The 20851-nt window shown below is 34.1% G+C and overlaps 1 protein-coding gene across 2 annotated transcripts in view; it reads left to right on the top strand.

Annotated features, from left to right (window-relative positions):
* The window catches only part of gpm6bb (glycoprotein M6Bb), a 53158-nt gene that overhangs the window by 25666 nt on the left and 6641 nt on the right, over positions 1-20851 (top strand). Inside the window, exons 2-7 of one of the 2 annotated variants that reach the window (XM_016256513.1) lie at positions 12548-12734; positions 14259-14415; positions 15585-15753; positions 15868-15941; positions 16778-16843; positions 18708-19406. In XM_016256513.1, coding sequence (XP_016111999.1) covers positions 12548-12734; positions 14259-14415; positions 15585-15753; positions 15868-15941; positions 16778-16843; positions 18708-18788 — 734 coding nt within the window. In that variant the 3' untranslated portion in view covers positions 18789-19406. Of the gene's footprint in view, positions 1-12547; positions 12735-14258; positions 14416-15584; positions 15754-15867; positions 15942-16777; positions 16844-18707; positions 19407-20851 lie in introns of those variants that run through there. The other variant, XM_016256512.1, reaches the window with a different exon arrangement.

Below are 20851 nucleotides of genomic sequence, written 5' to 3'. Positions count from 1 at the left end.
TATTTTAATTTATATAATAATAATAATAATAATAATAATAATAAAAACAATAATAATCATTTTATGTAACAACAGTACAATTACAATAATTATAATTTTTTTTTAAATCTTTGTGTTCAAACATTAACCCATAGAGCTTTTATTTTGGTGAAAAACCGCAGGGAAACTTCTCTTTTGAAATACTTCTCTTTTGTTGACAACAGATTTATATCTTTGGTAGATGTTTGGCATTTGTTGCGTTTTCAAATGCTCGTTATAAGCAGAGCTTGCGTAGATGGAGTTTGTGTGGAGCAGCATTTACTGTGGGCCGTGAAAAGAACACAGCACATTAGTTCACATATATATATATATAATTTATGTAATTACAACGCAGTCTTTGCAATTTGATAATCACACTAAACCATATTGGGTTCACAGGCATTGTTAGAATTACAAATCCAAGTCTTCAAAGATGTTTGTAAACTAACAACTCTTTATTCTGGTTATAGAATAGTCAGTTGTGGACTGTCGAAGACCAATGAGGAGTCCACTGAGTTCACTTTTTTTTTTTTTGCATATCTTTTTTAATAATGGTTTTCCAGAACGTTCCAGTTTCTTGTTGTGAGTGTCAGGCAGATGTTTGCATACTGTAGCTGTGACCTTCTCCTGTTCTCAGTCTTTCCTCTGCTTACTGCAACTTTTTTCCATGGCATGAACACATTTCACGCTCAAAATGCATGACAGTCTGTGAGAAAGCATCTGTTTGTGTCTCATATTGGGTGCTCTGATCAGCTGGAGGTTGGCAGAGGGTGAAGTGCTTTCTGGAGCTGTAGGCTATGTGTCTGGAGGACATGCTGTCAGTGGCTATAGAAGCGTCCGGAAGTGCGGGGTCCTGACCTTGTGCTCGTCTGATGGAGGCTCTGCTCGTCACACTGGGCTCTTTGTGCACTGCACCTCCTCTGACTGCGGCTCTGGCTTTCTGCTCTCATTCTGGAGCCAGCAGAAGTTTTGGGCTTTGACTTGCGGTGATGAGGCAACTGGAGTCACTGCAGCTGCTCATACTGCTCCTCCTCCATAGTCTTCTGCTTCTCCTTCTTTCTTCTGCTCCTTCTCCATGTCCTTCAATCTTAAAAATAAAGGTGCTTAAACAGTTCTTCACAGCCTTTTTGTTTCCACAAAGAACCATTCAGTCAAAGGTTCTTTAAAGAACCATCTTTCTTATCTTTTTATAATCCGAAGAACCTTCTTTCGCCACAAAGAAGCTTTTGTGAAACAGAAAGGTTCTTCAGATGTTAAAGGTTCTTTATGGAACCATTTAGACAAAACGGTTCTTCTATGGCATCGTGAAGCACCTTTATTTTTAAGAGTGTTCTCCCCTCTCATATTCTTTCTTCTCCTCTTTGTACTTTTCTTCTTTTTTCTTCTGTATCTTGCTGTTGTTTCTTTTTAGCTTCTCCTTTCATTCTTCATCTTGCTCGTCCTCTTTCTGTTCTTTCATCTCTTTTTTTCTCTTTCTCCTTTACTCCTCCTTATTCTCCTCCTAATTTTCGTCTTTCTCCTTTTCTTCCTAACCCTTTTCTCCTCCTCCTTCCTCCTTTCTCTTCCTGCACTGCATCTTTCTCCATTTTTCACCTCTTTTTTTCATTGTTCATCTTTCTCTTTTCTCCTCCCCTCCTTTCTCTTACTTCAGCATCTCTTCCTCCTCCATTTCTAATGCTTTTATTTTTCCTCTTTCTCCTCCTCCTTTTCTCCTTATCGTCCTCCTTTTCACATCTTGTTTTTCTCCCCCTCTACTTTTTCTTCTTCTCTTCCTCCAAATCATCTCCCTCCTCATTTTCTCAATTTTTCCTCCTCTTCTCCTCTTTTTCTCCCCCTCTTAGAGCTTTTATTTTGGTGGAAAACCGCAGGGAAACTCTTTTTGAAATGCTTCTCTTTTGTTGACAACAGATTTATAAATGCTTCTTATTACAAACTGTGGAAACAGAGCTAATTACTATTGTTATAATTATAATAACTATTTATTCATTATTGTTATTTAATCAAATTATAAAAAGTAATCAAATAAAAATATTACTATAATACAATTGAACTGTAAAGGAATAAGAATACTATTTTAATTTATATAATAATAATAATAATAATAATAATAATAATAAAAACAATAATAATCATTTTATGTAACAACAGTACAATTACAATAATTATAATTTTTTTTTAAATCTTTGTGTTCAAACATTAACCCATAGAGCTTTTATTTTGGTGAAAAACCGCAGGGAAACTTCTCTTTTGAAATACTTCTCTTTTGTTGACAACAGATTTATATCTTTGGTAGATGTTTGGCATTTGTTGCGTTTTCAAATGCTCGTTATAAGCAGAGCTTGCGTAGATGGAGTTTGTGTGGAGCAGCATTTACTGTGGGCCGTGAAAAGAACACAGCACATTAGTTCACATATATATATATATAATTTATGTAATTACAACGCAGTCTTTGCAATTTGATAATCACACTAAACCATATTGGGTTCACAGGCATTGTTAGAATTACAAATCCAAGTCTTCAAAGATGTTTGTAAACTAACAACTCTTTATTCTGGTTATAGAATAGTCAGTTGTGGACTGTCGAAGACCAATGAGGAGTCCACTGAGTTCACTTTTTTTTTTTTTGCATATCTTTTTTAATAATGGTTTTCCAGAACGTTCCAGTTTCTTGTTGTGAGTGTCAGGCAGATGTTTGCATACTGTAGCTGTGACCTTCTCCTGTTCTCAGTCTTTCCTCTGCTTACTGCAACTTTTTTCCATGGCATGAACACATTTCACGCTCAAAATGCATGACAGTCTGTGAGAAAGCATCTGTTTGTGTCTCATATTGGGTGCTCTGATCAGCTGGAGGTTGGCAGAGGGTGAAGTGCTTTCTGGAGCTGTAGGCTATGTGTCTGGAGGACATGCTGTCAGTGGCTATAGAAGCGTCCGGAAGTGCGGGGTCCTGACCTTGTGCTCGTCTGATGGAGGCTCTGCTCGTCACACTGGGCTCTTTGTGCACTGCACCTCCTCTGACTGCGGCTCTGGCTTTCTGCTCTCATTCTGGAGCCAGCAGAAGTTTTGGGCTTTGACTTGCGGTGATGAGGCAACTGGAGTCACTGCAGCTGCTCATACTGCTCCTCCTCCATAGTCTTCTGCTTCTCCTTCTTTCTTCTGCTCCTTCTCCATGTCCTTCAATCTTAAAAATAAAGGTGCTTAAACAGTTCTTCACAGCCTTTTTGTTTCCACAAAGAACCATTCAGTCAAAGGTTCTTTAAAGAACCATCTTTCTTATCTTTTTATAATCCGAAGAACCTTCTTTCGCCACAAAGAAGCTTTTGTGAAACAGAAAGGTTCTTCAGATGTTAAAGGTTCTTTATGGAACCATTTAGACAAAACGGTTCTTCTATGGCATCGTGAAGCACCTTTATTTTTAAGAGTGTTCTCCCCTCTCATATTCTTTCTTCTCCTCTTTGTACTTTTCTTCTTTTTTCTTCTGTATCTTGCTGTTGTTTCTTTTTAGCTTCTCCTTTCATTCTTCATCTTGCTCGTCCTCTTTCTGTTCTTTCATCTCTTTTTTTCTCTTTCTCCTTTACTCCTCCTTATTCTCCTCCTAATTTTCGTCTTTCTCTTTTTCTCCTTTTCTTCCTAACCCTTTTCTCCTCCTCCTTCCTCCTTTCTCTTCCTGCACTGCATCTTTCTCCATTTTTCACCTCTTTTTTTCATTGTTCATCTTTCTCTTTTCTCCTCCCCTCCTTTCTCTTACTTCAGCATCTCTTCCTCCTCCATTTCTAATGCTTTTATTTTTCCTCTTTCTCCTCCTCCTTTTCTCCTTATCGTCCTCCTTTTCACATCTTGTTTTTCTCCCCCTCTACTTTTTCTTCTTCTCTTCCTCCAAATCATCTCCCTCCTCATTTTCTCAATTTTTCCTCCTCTTCTCCTCTTTTTCTCCCCCTCTTATTTTCTTCTCTTCTTTTTTCTCCTCCTCCTTATCCTTATCTTTATCCCCCTTTTCCCCTCCTCTTCCCCTTTACTCATCTTCCTCCTCTTCTTTTCTCTCCTTTTCCGTCTTTTCTCCTTTTTCTTCTGCTCTTTCTCATCCTCCTCTTCCTTTTCCACATCTTTTCCCTCCTCTTCCTCATTTTCTCCTCTCATTTTCGCCTCTTCTTCCTCCTTTTCTTCTCCTCCTCATCTCATCTTCCTCCTCCTGTTCTCTTCTTCCCTTTCTTCTCCTCTTACTCCTTTTCTCCTTCTCTTTCTCTTTTCTCCTTTTTTACTTCTTCTCCACCATGCTCCTCCTCCATAGTCTTCTGCTTCTCCTTCTTTCTTCTGCTCCTTCTCCATGTCCTTCAATCTTAAAAATAAAGGTGCTTAAACAGTTCTTCACAGCCTTTTTGTTTCCACAAAGAACCATTCAGTCAAAGGTTCTTTAAAGAACCATCTTTCTTATCTTTTTATAATCCGAAGAACCTTCTTTCGCCACAAAGAAGCTTTTGTGAAACAGAAAGGTTCTTCAGATGTTAAAGGTTCTTTATGGAACCATTTAGACAAAACGGTTCTTCTATGGCATCGTGAAGCACCTTTATTTTTAAGAGTGTTCTCCCCTCTCATATTCTTTCTTCTCCTCTTTGTACTTTTCTTCTTTTTTCTTCTGTATCTTGCTGTTGTTTCTTTTTAGCTTCTCCTTTCATTCTTCATCTTGCTCGTCCTCTTTCTGTTCTTTCATCTCTTTTTTTCTCTTTCTCCTTTACTCCTCCTTATTCTCCTCCTAATTTTCGTCTTTCTCTTTTTCTCCTTTTCTTCCTAACCCTTTTCTCCTCCTCCTTCCTCCTTTCTCTTCCTGCACTGCATCTTTCTCCATTTTTCACCTCTTTTTTTCATTGTTCATCTTTCTCTTTTCTCCTCCCCTCCTTTCTCTTACTTCAGCATCTCTTCCTCCTCCATTTCTAATGCTTTTATTTTTCCTCTTTCTCCTCCTCCTTTTCTCCTTATCGTCCTCCTTTTCACATCTTGTTTTTCTCCCCCTCTATTTTTTCTTCTTCTCTTCCTCCAAATCATCTCCCTCCTAATTTTCTCCATTTTTCCTCCTCTTCTCCTCTTTTTTCTCCCCCTCTTATTTTCTTCTCTTCTTTTTTCTCCTCCTCCTTATCCTTATCTTTATCCCCCTTTTCCCCTCCTCTTCCCCTTTACTCATCTTCCTCCTCTTCTTTTCTCTCCTTTTCCGTCTTTTCTCCTTTTTCTTCTGCTCTTTCTCATCCTCCTCTTCCTTTTCCACCTCTTTTCCCTCCTCTTCCTCATTTTCTCCTCTCATTTTCGCCTCTTCTTCCTCCTTTTCTTCTCCTCCTCATCTCATCTTCCTCCTCCTGTTTTCTTCTTCCCTTTCTTCTCCTCTTACTCCTTTTCTCCTTCTTTTTTACTTCTTCTCCACCATCATGGAAACAGCTATTCACTAGTTGGGACAGAAAGCTTTCACCCGGTGAGCCTCATAAAAGCTGGGCACAAACTGTTGGACGCAGACGGGCTCTGAAAGGGCCTCTCTCTGCTGCTTAATATATCTGCTTTAATTTGCCTTTGTGTGCTGGGAAAAAGGCCTCCACGGCGAGGAACGTTCAGGATTCAGACGCTGCACAATGGGGCCCTGAATTAAAGCACTGCTGTTTTTTAGCCCCGGATGAAGGTGATAAATGTACACATGTAGACTCAAATCTCATCATTTGAGGCTTTTTAAACATACTGTCTTTTTATTAATTGATGAATCTCACAAAACCTCTTAAGAACCAGGGTTATTCTAGTTCACTTAAACTGAAACTAAAGTTAAAAACAAAAAAAGTTACTTGAAATAAAATTTAAAACCTTTATTTCAGCTATTTGCTAAGGCAACACTTTTTAATTTAGTTTAACTTTATAGGCCGATACTAAAATAACTAAAATTGAAATAGAAATGAGTAAAAACACTAGCTACAATATATACAAAAAAATCCAAAAACTAATAAAAATGACAGACACAACCAAATAACAAATTAACTAAAATTAAAACTGAAAATATAAAAAAAACCCTCATTCAATCAATTGAAAAAAAATTCAAAACCCAAAATAAATATTTTAATAAAGGAAAAATAAACCTATTTTATTTTTTTATTTAATTGAATTGAATTTAATTAAATTTTTTTACAATGCGACTTTTCATGACAATTAAGCATAGTTCTCCCTCCAGGATCAAAATAAAGTTTTACTTCATACTTAGTAATATCTAGGAGTGCTCCAATTGATCAGCTACCGATCACTATCGGCCGATAATCACGTTGGGATGATTGATCGGCGGTCTCTAAAAAGGCCGGTCTCAAAAAAACGATCTGTCACAGGGTGGACATGACGCTGCCGTGAGAGCTTTGGCACCGTCTCAGTCTCTGTCCGGCACGGGTGAAATAATTATAATGCTGAAGGTGAGGTACTCACCTTCATATTTCTTCATTAAATAACTTATAAAGTAATTTGAAAACCTTGTGTGAGACATAATTTCACAAACAGCGTGAGTGAATCACCGCGCGCTCTCTCTCAAAATACGCAAATGGCTTCAAATCACCACACATCGCGTCTGCATATAAGCGAGCTGCATGCTGCACAGTTGACACAGGAATTGTCACTTGCACAATCGAGGCAGTGTCACATCGTCACTAAAGTTTATAAATTGCATTACTTTTTAATTCTTGCCAGTGTTTAACCATTCAGCGCTCGCCCGCTCTCCTGGAGACTGAGCACTCATGCACACTCGCAGCGCACAAACATAACGCCAGGTTCACATTACTCCGTTTGCAGTGCACACGTGGTGCATATTTTTTCTGCGCTCATGTTAACAGGTTAATAAAGTGTGCACACTGCACACGGCCCAGCAGTGCGTTCAGGAGCGGTCTGCAGCAGTGCAGAGATCGTTTCTGCACAGAGTCTATTGCTGCGCTGCAAGCCTGAATTAAAGTAACAGCGCATTTTTTGCAGTAAATATATGAACATGGATTGACACGAAAATGAGGTAATTATACAATAAATGCATATTATTAAAGTCTACCGTGTTTCACAGTCAACACATATGGCTTTTGGCTAGGTTTAAAGGAAAAGAGCACTTTTAGATAAAGAAGGCAATAATAGATGGCACTCGTGGAGGTAAGAAAACGAAGTTCTTTATGAACCGCAGGATTGCTTGTAATAAAGATTTCAATGCAAAAGGAAAGGCAGCGGAGCTGACTAGTTCTGTCAATAATAAGTTTGTGATAATGTAAGAAAATTAGTTAAAATGTTTTGCCATTTGCTTGAGCAACTTAATATATAAATCTAGAAGTAAATGCAAAAGTAAAAAGCATTGAATAATGTGTTGCTTATATTTATTGTGGTTAGACATGTCTGTAAAAGATTGTATTACTGTACTGTGTAAAAAAAAGAATTGCAATGCTGAAAAAGCATTTTCAGTGACAATGTTTGGATTTGAAATTAAAATAATGGATAAATGTTGTGTTTGTGGTAAACAGCCACGGATCAGTAGCGGACTCCTGTGTGAAAGCAGTCAGTGCTGCTTCTCCTCTCACAAGAGTCACCTAAGAGGGGAATTCCCCCCCATTTTCAAAAATGAAATTCAGGCCCTAAAAATCCTGATTGGAGTGGAATGATAATTTGGTATATTCCAATGATATGGAAATAATAAAAAGAAGGCTTTTAAAAGATCGGTATCATTGATCAGTATCGGCAGATACTGCTTTCTGTGATCGGCGATCGGTGATCGGCCTCAAAAATCCTGATCGAAAATTTTAGGAGCACCTTCTAATTAATAATCCAAAATGTTATCAAAAAGTAGCCTTCCCATTACGAGGTAATATTTGACTCCTCTAACTTTATTAAAAGTATGTCATCTTTTGTCAAATTCTTAAATTATATTTTATAAGCTTAACAACAGAATAAGAGTAGAATAAGAAACAAGTTAAAAATCAAATGAAATCAGTATTAACAAAAATAATTTGTAGAGGTGGCACAGAAGAACACAAAAGTGTTGTTTGATGTACTTTCAGACATTTAATGAGGTTCAGAAGTGGAATGAGTGCAATTAAATCCATAAATCCATGATGATATTAATGTTTTAAATATAAAATTTTGAATATAGAAATATTAAATGATTTAAATAACTGAAAAGATACTTTAAAAATGAAACTAAGCAGGTGGCCAGGTGGCGGCAAGTCACTGATTTTTATCACTGAATCATTCATTCAATTGATTCATTCGAACGGCTTATTAGTGACTGTCTGACTGTCTTTATGAATGGGTAATCATGAATCACTGACTCACTAGATTCGTTTAAAAAAACTGTTCGTTCATAAACGAAACACCGCTGTGTTTGAATGGAGATGCGCAGCGGCTGAGCTGTGACTTTGTTTTTAAACTATTTTCGAAATATTTCGAAATACAACGAAATAGAGCAAAATCAGACAATAGTGTTATAGTCAGACAATGTAAGTAACTTAAAATTAACTTCTTGTTTATTGAATTGTATTGTATTAAATCAGTTATCACATTTACAAACTCCCTTAAAAATCATTCAAAGCTGTCACTCATCATCTTAGTTCATCGCGAGCTCACATTTATAATCAACGAAGCTCTCTACACTGTGTGATGAATCTCTTATTTACACCCTGTCTACACTTTGCTTATGAAGGATTGGTGAGATATGTCTGTGATACATTACTCGACGCTGCAAAAACACGTAGAAAGCTTTGAAGCTTCCCTGAGCGCAATCACAAGTATGATGATGATCGGGTCAGTTGCACTGGTGCTCCTAAAATAAATTTCATAGTCGCACGCAGTAGTTTTCAGTCGCAAATGCGACTGAAATGGTCGCACTGTCGAGCCCTGGTACTGTGTAAAAAAAAAGAATTGCAATGCTGAAAAAGGATTTTCAGTGACAATGTTTGGATTTGAAATCAAACTAATGGATAAATGTTGTTTGTGGTAAACAGCCCCAGATCAGTAGCGGACTCTTGTGTGAAAGCTGCTTCTCCTCTCACAATCAACTAAGAGGGGAATTCCCTCCATTTTAAAAAATGAAATTCAGGCCCTGAATAAATGTCTAAAAATCCTGATTGGACTATCACTATAAATAGTTATAAATGATAAAAAGAAGGCTTTAAAAAGATCGGTATCGGCAGATACTGCTTTCTGTGATAGGCCTCAAAAACCCTGATCGGAGCATCCCTATTAATATCTTTTTCTAATTACTGTAATGTGACATTAGTTTGAAATATTTAGAATATTTAAATAGTTTATATGATTAACATTGATATTTTTGTCATTGCGGTATTTTTTATTTTTACAGAAATAAATCCTAATGAAAATATTGAGAATAATGAGAATTATAAACACATCATGATAATGACAATATCAGGACTGTAATGCCACAATGGCAAACGTCTTCCTTTAAAAATAATTAATCAAATAAATATTTTATTTATTTAAATAAATTATTATTTTTTATATTTATTTAAATAAGTTTTTTGATGTTTTGAAAACTGCTATATGACTGTCATGATACTATGAAATGTAGTTAAATTTGCATTGTCACTACTTTCATTTAGTTTCTAACCAACACTGCTGTACATGCATCAAATTATTTTTAAATATACTGCTGATTAGTTTCACAGCACAGTATTTTTCTTTCATGTCTTGTTTAAATGAGGCTTTGGTTCATGTCCTTTACACGTGTAAACTATAAATCATGACATGTGTATCATTACTGTACAGCAGCTCATGTGAGCCACTTCATCAGGCCATTATCAGTCATCAATTATCATTTTGGACGGTACAGAACTGACCACACTGTTATAATTAAGGCGACGAGCGATTAACAGAAGGCAGACATACACTCACGGCTCCATTAGATATTAATGCCTGTTTTTTCCAGCAGGATTTCTGCAGTGTTTTTTTTGTTTATGGTCTTCATTCTTGTGTGCATGCATTCTCTGTTTGATAAACCAACCAACAGCCAAAGTTTGCATATGTTTTTTATTGGTTTGTTTGTTTGGAGATCTGGAGCAGAACTTTTTAAGTACTAATTTAACATCTTCAAACTGCCCAGTCTGAGCAGACAACACACACACACACATGCAGTTCATTATTTTAGTCTTTGTTTTCACACACTCTGCTTTACACTGTTTTTAATTAGGAGCTTCACAGTTTGATGGCAGATTTATTAAAGGAATAATTCACACAAACGCAGAAAATCTGTCAATTTTTTTCAGTTTTACTTAGTGCTGGGCTGTATGACCAAAAATTTATATCATGGTATTTTTCAAAATTATACCAGTTTCACGGTACATGACGGTATTTTTTTTTCATGCATGAGCGGGTGTTAGCCATATTTTCTACTGATTGAGAGGAAATACTGCAGTATATTGACTTAGAATGCACTATTTTACTGTCATGACGAGTGAATATTGCCAAAAAATACCACACTACATAGTGACTAAACACGACCCCTTTTAATACATGTTAACCAGGAGTCACTCATTTATAATCGCAACATCGTCTGATAAAATCAGCATGCATCTACACTAAAGAGCAGCTATGCAGTTGTTTTGGCTAGATTACTTTTTTGTCTCGTGCAGCGCACTGCCTGCGTCTGAGTAACAAACTAAAAACAACAACAAACTAAAAAAGTGCATGTGATATTAACAGACGAACTACGCTCATATTTATAATTCCTAACAATCAGTAAGCGACAGGTGCTAGGAAACGCTGCTTCTCTGCCGCTCACTGCACAGAACAGACCCCGAGAGAGGCGACACTTCTCCGGGAAAGTCAGACCTCGCGCTCGCGGGACAGCACTGGAGAAATCTTCCAACTGAACCATAGCTAAGCTTTATCCAGAAAAGTCACTAGGTTTGTCAGTATGAATATTCTATGGAGAAAAGCCGCTAAAAGGGTCTGAAAGTTGCTAAATCTAGTGCTAAAGTCTCGCTGGTGTGTGTGTGTGAGACGCGGGAGCTGATGGCAGCGGGCGCTGGATATTTGTGGAGGTCAGTGTGGATATTGTGTCTGAGTTCTTCTGTGTCATCACGTTCTATTAGTTCTACAGCTTCAGTTTCTGAACTTTCACGCTTAGTAACACATACAGCTGTTCCCTTACCACAGTGCAACAGTGAAAAGAGACCCCTTTCAAACAGTGCCGCGTTCCCAACGTTGTTTAAGCAACATATTGCAGTATTTTAAAAATTCATATCATAACAAAAATAAACACCGGTATTCGGTATGCACCGGTATACCGCCCAGCACTAGTTTTACTGACTCTTGTGTTGTTATGCTGTTATTTTCCCATATTTATCTGTGGAAAACAAAAGTTAAATTTTTTAATGTTTTTTGAAACGCTTCATGCAGCTCTTTACCATGCATTTACAACATTTCATACTAACCACAAGAACAAAAAGCATCATCAAAGTACCATATTAAGCATGCATTATATTGCAGGTCTTTTGAAGTAATATGAGTCTTTATGTAATGACAACATGCCATTTTTCAAGATTATCACTTATGACTTGAATTTAATTTGCTTCCTCATGCAAAACATGACAAATATAAAAGCATAAAGGTTTGGAATAATATGAGCATCACCGAATGACAATTTTCAGTTTTGGGTGAATTATTCCTGTAATTGTAAGGTTGCACAATAATGGGGAAAACTGACACAGCTGGTATTTTGTTTTTCTGTGATTTATATATTGTGAAATGAAAAAAATACAGGAATTTTCACCAGATTACTAGAATAGCTATATTTAGAAAGAATAAATAATTCTTTCTAAAGAACCCACCCCCACATACACACACACACACACACACACACAAAAGGTAATTATTTTATTTCACAATGCGCTTTTTTGCAATACTTGCGAGATGTATACTTTAGTTAATATCTCACAATTCAGACTTTTTTTCTCAGAATTGCAAGTTTATATCTCACGATATATAAACAACAAATGTTTATATCTCACTACTCTGTCCAATAACCAATGTATTTGCTACTGACCTTCGATGGTCCAACTCAAACATATTAAGCAAAAATAACACATTTGTGTTTCACTTTTGTTATTGCTGAATAGTGTTGAACTTTCTTCTCCTGCGTCATATTCTTCATGCAGCGCGCTCTACTGTACAGACGTGAGGCGGATTCATTTCACTTTTGTTGTGAAAGGGCTTGTATATTTGTAAAAGAAGAACTTTTTTATATCAAAAACAGACAAGCAAGCCCAGCCCAGATTTAAAAAGTAACATAACGCATTACTTCCCATAAAAAGTAACTAAGTAACGTAATTAGTTAATTTTTTATGAAGTAACGCAACATTGTAATGCATTACTTTTAAAAGTATCTTTCCCCAACGCTGTATATATCACACAGCTCTAGTATACAGTGTTAAAAGCACATGCGTCCAGGAAAGTGAATCCTGCATGCTGTATTGAAATGATCTGTTCTGTTTAATGAGTAAAGCTCTTCAGACTGTAACGAGTGTTTGTGTGTGTGCAGGTTGTTTTGAGTGCTGTATTAAATGTCTGGGCGGCGTGCCGTACGCGTCTCTGGTGGCCACCATCCTGTGCTTCTGCGGCGTGGCGCTCTTCTGCGGCTGCGGACACGTCGCTCTGACAGGAACCCTCACCATCCTGGAGAACCACTTCTCCAAGATCACCGCAGACCACGCCATGCTGACCGACATGTGAGTGATGAGGAATCTGGGAAAACACTGTCAAAATTGTGAAATATTATTGCAAATTAAACTAGCTGTGTTCTATGTGAATATCTGTTAAACTGTAATGTATTTCTGTGATGTGCAGCTGTATTTTCAGCATCATTACTCCAGTCTTCAGTGTCACATGATCTTCAGAAATCAGTATAATATGCTGCTCGAGAAACATTTCTGATTATCATCAATGTTGAAAACCGTTGTGCTGCTGAATTTTTTTTTTGTGGAAATTGTGATGGATTTTATTTTTCAGGATTCACAGATGAATCGAAAGTTCAAAAGAACCGCATTTATTTGAAATGGAAAACTTTTGAAATATTTCTGAAGATCATGTGACACTGAAGACTGGAGTAATGATGCTGAAAATACAGCTGCGCATCACAGAAATACATTACAGTTTAACAGATATTCACATAGAAAACAGCTAGTTTAACTTGAAATAATATTTCACAATTTTTACTCTATTTATTATAAAATAAATGCAAAGAAGAATTTTTTTTTTCAAAAACAAAAAAAATCTTATTCCAAAATTGTGACTTGTAGTGTGTATTTTTTAAATATTACTTTTATAAATATACACCAGTGTTGCTTACATTTAGTATTTAATATCTGGCATTAAATGTTAATTTTCCATTCTAGATTATAGACAAAAAACTATGGACAAAAGATAAGACAGTACCATTCTTTTAAAATGCATATCAATAAATACCTAAGTTATAAAATGACTATATGATGTAGAAATGCTTAAATAATTTAAATCGCTTTTCCACATTACAGTAATGAGATTATTTTTTGTTTTGTATTAATTTTCTCAGTTTAAACATTTGATATGTCATCTGTGTTGTATTCTGAATAAAATATTGAAATTTGAAACTTCCACATCATTGCATTCTGTTTTTATTCACAATTTGTACAGTGTCCCAACTTTTTTGGAATCGGGTTTGTATATGATTTTTGTAAATGCATGCTGTCAACAGAAGATGGTCTTACAGATGTAGAAAAGACATGACTTTAATTAAATCCTCATGGGAAGACATTAGATGTCACAGTAGATTTTCCAGGACATCATGCACTAAATTGAATGCGTTTCCTTGAAGTTTACCTGATCATTCAACATCCACTGATTCACAGTTTATTTTATCTGTCTGAGCTCCAGATTCATCTCTTTAAATGAAAAGACTCACCTGTTATGAGTAAGTCTGGGCAGTTGTTTTGTGTTCAGTTAATTCTGCTCACATCTGTTGATGATTTCTCAGCGCTTCACATTTGTTCTGTTCTCCATCTCGAGACTTTAATTAAAGTCACATACAGTGATGAGATGTTCTCAAACAATGCTGAGTTTTCAGGACAGAGGTTAATGGCAGAATCACCTTGCACTAACACACACACACACACACACACTCGTGATTTCACTAAGAAGATGCTCCAGATGCTCTGAACAGAAAGTAAACACACACAAGCAGTAACATCTGTGAAATCTTCTCGTCTCTTCTGCAGAATCCAGCTCATGCAGTACGTTATATACGGCATCGCCTCCTTCTTCTTCCTGTACGGCATCATTCTGCTCGCCGAGGGGTTTTACACCACCAGTGCCGTCAAAGAGCTCCACAGCGAGTTCAAGACCACCGTCTGCGGGCGCTGCATCAGCGGCATGGTAGCAATGTCTGAGTCATAATGTTTTAACTAGTGCTGTCCAACGATTAATCGCATCCAAAATAAAAGTTTTTGTTTGCATACGATATGTATGTGTGCTGTGTATATTTATAATGTATAAATAAATACACACACGTACTGTATATATTTCAGAAACATTCTGTATATATTAAATATATTTAATTTTAATATAAATTATATGAATATAAATTTAGACATGTAAATATTTTCAAAATATATACTGTATGTGTGTGTATTTATATATATACATAATAAATAAACACAGTACACATACATATATTATGCAAAAAACATGGTAGCAATGTCTGAGTCATAATGTTTTAACTAGTGCTGTCCAACGATTAATCGCATCCAAAATAAAAGTTTTTGTTTGCATACGATATGTATGTGTGCTGTGTATATTTATAATGTATAAATAAATACACACACGTACTGTATATATTTCAGAAACATTCTGTATATATTAAATATATTTATATTTATATATATATTTATATAAATTATATGAATATAAATTTAGACATGTAAATATTTTCAAAATATATACTGTATGTGTGTGTATTTATATATACATAATAAATAAACACCGTACACATACATATATTATGCAAAAAAAAACTTTTATTGTGGATGCGATTAATTGTTTGACAGCACTAGTTTTAACATGAAAATTTAGCATGATTAGTCATTGACTGTTTAACAACTTGTCTTTTAATAGTGGATTCTCTTAAACTAAATATTATTCAACTTAAACTACTAAATAATTAAAATAAAATAGTAAAATAAATTACAAAATTAAAAAAAATAAAAATGTAAAAATTTTATAAATTACATAAATGTTAAATATACACACATACACACACACACACACACACACACACAATTTAAATAATATAAAAATAAATGTTATATTGTACCAAAATAAATTACATTTAAAGTAGTCAAATAACTAAATAAAAGCAATTAAAAAATGTAAATAATATAAAATAAATACTCTAAAAATAGAGAAATAATTAGAAAATAATTTAGAATAGTAAAAAAATTACTTACAAAATAAAAACTAATATATATATATATATCTAACCAACAGTATGAGTGATTGTATCTGGAGGTGCCGTCGCTAAAACTGTTCAAACATCTCTTTCTCAGTTCGTGTTCCTGACCTACATCCTGGGAATCGCCTGGCTCGGGGTTTTCGGCTTCTCAGCGGTTCCCGTGTTTCTTTTCTACAACATGTGGTCGACCTGCGCTGCCTTGCGCTCACCGATGGCCAACCTGACCTCCATCGACAGCATCTGCGTGGATGTGCGGCAGTACGGTATGAGACTCTGATTCCCTGCCAATCAAACCCTTAACTTCACTATGAACTCTGTTGATGTTTTGATGAGGATTTGAGTTGTGTGATGTTAATGTTGTTTGCATGTTGATGCAGGCATTATTCCATGGAACGCAACACCAGGCAAAGCTTGTGGCTCAACGCTAGGTGATATTTGCAACACCAGCGAGGTATGAAAACAAATGTCACACGCTACTTTATTGACTTTGTCATGCAGCAGTGTTTATATGTGATATACAGTGGATATACATAATTCTAGTTCTACCTGCTTTATTCAATTGAATAAATAATAATAATTATAATTATTATTATTTTTATTTTACAAATATGAAATTTGTTAGTTCTGTTTAATTTTATTAAATATTTAAGAATTAAATTTTTAAAAATGGCACAATTTTATTTGTAATGTATTTTTTTTATTTGGTTCTTTTTAATTCTATTTTTATTACATAATTATTTAATAATGTATCATTTATTATTTTATTTTTTACTAACTTTTTGCTTTTCATTATACATTTATTTATAATGTAATGTCTATTTGAATAATTTTTTATTTAGTATTATTTAATTTATTATTCTTTTTAATTTAATTTATTAAATAATAATTTATTACTTAATTTTTTACAAATTTACTTTTCACTAACATTTTATTTGTAATGTAACTTTTTTTATTTGGTTAGTTCTTTTTAAAAAAAAATATAAAAAAATTATTTAATAATGTATAATTTATTATTCAATTTTTTTTTACAAATTTTTTGCTTTTCATTATACATTTTATTTATAATATAATGTTTATTTTAATTTTAATTTTTTTTATTTAGTATTATTTAATTTAGTATTTTTTTGTTTAATTTATTAAATAATTATTTTATTTTTTACAAATATACTTTTCACTAAACAGTTTTTTGCAACACCAGTGAGGTATAAAAACACATTAGTCACACTCTTACGGGTTTATTTGTCATCCAGCAGTGGATATAAATGATTTCCCGTTGGTCTGTTGCAGTTCTATCTGTCTTATCATCTGTATATCGTCGCTTGTGCCGGAGCCGGAGCGACAGTCATTGCTCTGGTAAGCAGATGTTTGTTTTACGGTCAGATATATGGGGTGTTTGTTCCTCTTCCTCCTCTTTTTATCCCTTCATTCCCAGCACCATCTACTGCAAACCATGTGCTTTAAGCCCCTGATCTAATGGTTAGTTTTGTGACGACGTCCCAGCAGTCCACCTGAGATGACTTGATTTTGTTCTGCCAAATACATGCATGTAAATGACTGAAAAATCAGCTAGTGGGACATCAGCCATAGAAGCTCAATTTCTAGTCACATACTTTACTGACACCTGAAGGGAAATTTAGTCATTTAGACATTGCAACTTAAGACAAAGGATTCAAAACAACATCAAAAGTTCAGTCCTATTATAATCAATAAAGCTGTCAATACTGGAAGTGTCTGGTGTCACACCATCGTCCTGTTTCTTTGACACTTCAACCGTGCTGTAAAAAAAAAATTAAGTGAATTTCATGTTTTAATTTTGTTTACTTTTATTAAATAATAATTTAATAATTATTATTTTTATTTTTTTACAAATGTCATGCATTTAACTATAATACTATAATATTTGCAAATATAATATATACACTAAATATACTGTATATTAAAATATATACTAAATATTTTATTTGTAATGTTTTTATTTCATTATTCCTTTATTTAATGTTATATAATTTTATTAATGTTTTTTTTAAATATCCTGATTTTCACTATAAATTTTTTTAAATTTTAATTACATTTTTATATTTTCAAAATGTAATTTAATAATTTTTTCTTAGTAATTTTATTACATATTAATTTAATAGTTTATATATTTATCCCTTCATTCCCAGCACCATCTACTGCAAACCATGTGCTTTAAGCCCCTGATCTAATGGTTAGTTTTGTGACGACGTCCCAGCAGTCCACCTGAGATGACTTGATTTTGTTCTGCCAAATACATGCATGTAAATGACTGAAAAATCAGCTAGTGGGACATCAGCCATAGAAGCTCAATTTCTAGTCACATACTTTACTGACACCTGAAGGGAAATTTAGTCATTTAGACATTGCAACTTAAGACAAAGGATTCAAAACAACATCAAAAGTTCAGTCCTATTATAATCAATAAAGCTGTCAATACTGGAAGTGTCTGGTGTCACACCATCGTCCTGTTTCTTTGACACTTCAACCGTGCTGTAAAAAAAAAATTAAGTGAATTTCATGTTTTAATTTTGTTTACTTTTATTAAATAATTATTATTTTTATTTTTTTACAAATGTCATGCATTTAACTATAATACTATAATATTTGCAAATATAATATATACACTAAATATACTGTATATTAAAATATATACTAAATATTTTATTTGTAATGTTTTTATTTCATTATTCCTTTATTTAATGTTATATAATTTTATTAATGTTTTTTTTAAATATCCTGATTTTCACTATAAATTTTTTTAAATTTTAATTACATTTTTATATTTTCAAAATGTAATTTAATAATTTTTTCTTAGTAATTTTATTACATATTAATTTAATAGTTTATATAAATAAATAATTAATTAATCAAACATTCCCCCCCAATGTCTTGCTTTTCACTATAAATTTGATTTGTAATGTAATGTTTATTTTAATTTTATTATTTCTTTATATTATTAAAAAAAAAACATATCATGCTTTTCACTAAAATATTAATTGTACTGTAAAGTTTATTTTAATGTTATTATTTCTTTATTTAATTTGTTAAAAATGTTAATATTTTTTTTACAAATATCTTGCTTTTCATTTTGTCATCCGACGCTTCCAGTGTGGACAGTGTTAGCGAATGAATTTCAGGACTTATTTCATCTGCACTTTCTTTATTCCGTCATTGATTTCTGTGCTTTCTCTTCCACCAGCTCATCTACATGATGGCTACCACGTATAACTTTGCTGTTTTGAAGTTTAAGAGTCGAGAGGACTGCTGCACTAAATTTTAACGCAGTTGCATGAAAGTGCCTAGAATGAGCAGCCACTGACAATATGGACTAAAATAATAGAAGCGAGAGAACCCTTTGATTGCTTTGACATGTAATGTGTAAATATAGGACTGTACACAGATGTAGCGTTTGGACGCCGGTGCTGCCCGTGTCTGTAAACATGCCTTTGCCTTCGTTTCTGCAACCACTAGAAAACATTCATATGAAGCCTGACACAAAGTCTCTTTAAATTCCTCCTACAATGTCTTTGTCTAAAGTATTAAATAGCTAAAGAACAGACGCTAAATAGCTAAATTTTCCCCATTCATGTTCTCAATAGAGATGCTGGAAAATGATGATCTATCAATCAAACCAACCAGGTAATTCATGAAATGCAATTCAAAGCAGAAAAAACTAAGATTGAAGACAGAACAATAGGAAAACTTGCATTTGATGTTAATTTAAAAAAATGTAAGTTTTGCCCACCAGTCAAAAGTTAAGTTAATGTTTTAAAATGCATATTAGAAGAAATCATTGTGATATGCCGATTCGCTGCTCATTATTTGATCAGGTTTGATTGATCAGTGTTGAAAACAGTCGTGCTGCTTCATATTTTAGTGGAAACTGTGATGCATTTTATTTTTCAGGATTCTTTGATGAACAGAAAGTTCAAAAGAACAGCATTTATTTGAAATGGAAATCTTTGCAACATTATAAATGTCTTTACTGCCACTTTTGATCAGTTTAATACATCATTGTAGGGCTGGGCGACTTGGCAAAAAATAAAAATCTCGATTTTTCCAGCGCGTTTGACCGATTCTCGATTTTTTTTACGATTTTTAACTAGTCAGCTTAAAAATGTAACTACAACATGATTCAAATGATCTTTTTCTTTATTAACCCTCTATTTAAAGAAAATTCTATTCCACGTGCAGCACACATGAAGTTGTCAACATGACGTAAATGTTAAAAAATCACTTAAGTATCTTTGCAGAAAAGATGCATGAACTACAACTACATATTGCACAAACTTGTCTTAAACATATTATATGTTCAGATATAATACGAGGAAAATGCTTTAAAAAAAATATCAAGTCAAGGTAATTCAAATTCCAAATGACTGAAGATATAACTCCAGTAGACTATTATTATCTATAAATGTTCTATAAAAACAACAGCAGCTTTCAGTCTGTCACCATGATGCAAACATGAAACACACAGTTTTTTATTAGCTTGCGCTGCTTGTTTTTTTCTGTGCAAGCATGAATGTGTTTGACTCTTGCGCTCGCATCTCTTGCATGAAACGGCAGTCTAAAAACACGGCGCTCAAGTTAAAAGAAGTTCACTCCCATCTTCTTGCATGTTTTTCCTGTTCGACTGCCTCTCAAAGTGTCTAATTCTAACGTTTGGTAATATTTCTATTCAAAATCGCCGACTCCTCGATTTCTAAAAAATTAAATCGTGGCAAAACATTACATTCGAATTAATTGATAAAATCGGAAAAATCGGCCAGCCCAACATCATTGATAAATAAAAGTATTAATTAATTTTTTTATGTATTACTTACAAAAATATTGTGCAGCGCAACTGTTTCCAACATTGATAATAATCAGAAATGTTTCTTGAGCCGAGAATGATTTCTGAAGATCATGTGACACTGAAGACTGCAGTAATGATGCTGAAAATACAGCTGCGCATCACAGAAATAAATTACAGTTTAACAGATATTCACATAGAAAACAGCTGGTGAGCTGAAGAGCCTACTTTAATAAACATAAAAAAATAACAAAAATCATAATTATTCCAATCTTTTGACTGGTGGTGTATATGAAATATAGAATGATTTCTCTGATTGAATTATTGTCTTTTCAGGAATTTAAGCAAATAACTTACAAACATCTAAAAACTCATCCGCTATGAGCTCTGAGGTTTAATGTCTTTATGGAGAAAATGCATGTGGTGTTGCTTCTAGAATCTGTTCTGTTTTATTGGAGGAAAGTCTATATTTTTTCTAAAGGCCTAATTTTTCTGAATTTTGCCAATTGTGCCAGAGAGCCTTCCAGTGTTTTCACTGTGTTTTCTTC

Source organism: Sinocyclocheilus grahami, unplaced genomic scaffold (assembly GCF_001515645.1).
Source record: "Sinocyclocheilus grahami isolate Dianchi unplaced genomic scaffold, SAMN03320097.WGS_v1.1 scaffold1437.1, whole genome shotgun sequence".
NCBI lineage: Eukaryota > Metazoa > Chordata > Actinopteri > Cypriniformes > Cyprinidae > Sinocyclocheilus > Sinocyclocheilus grahami.
This window is presented reverse-complemented; position numbering and strand designations above follow the sequence as displayed.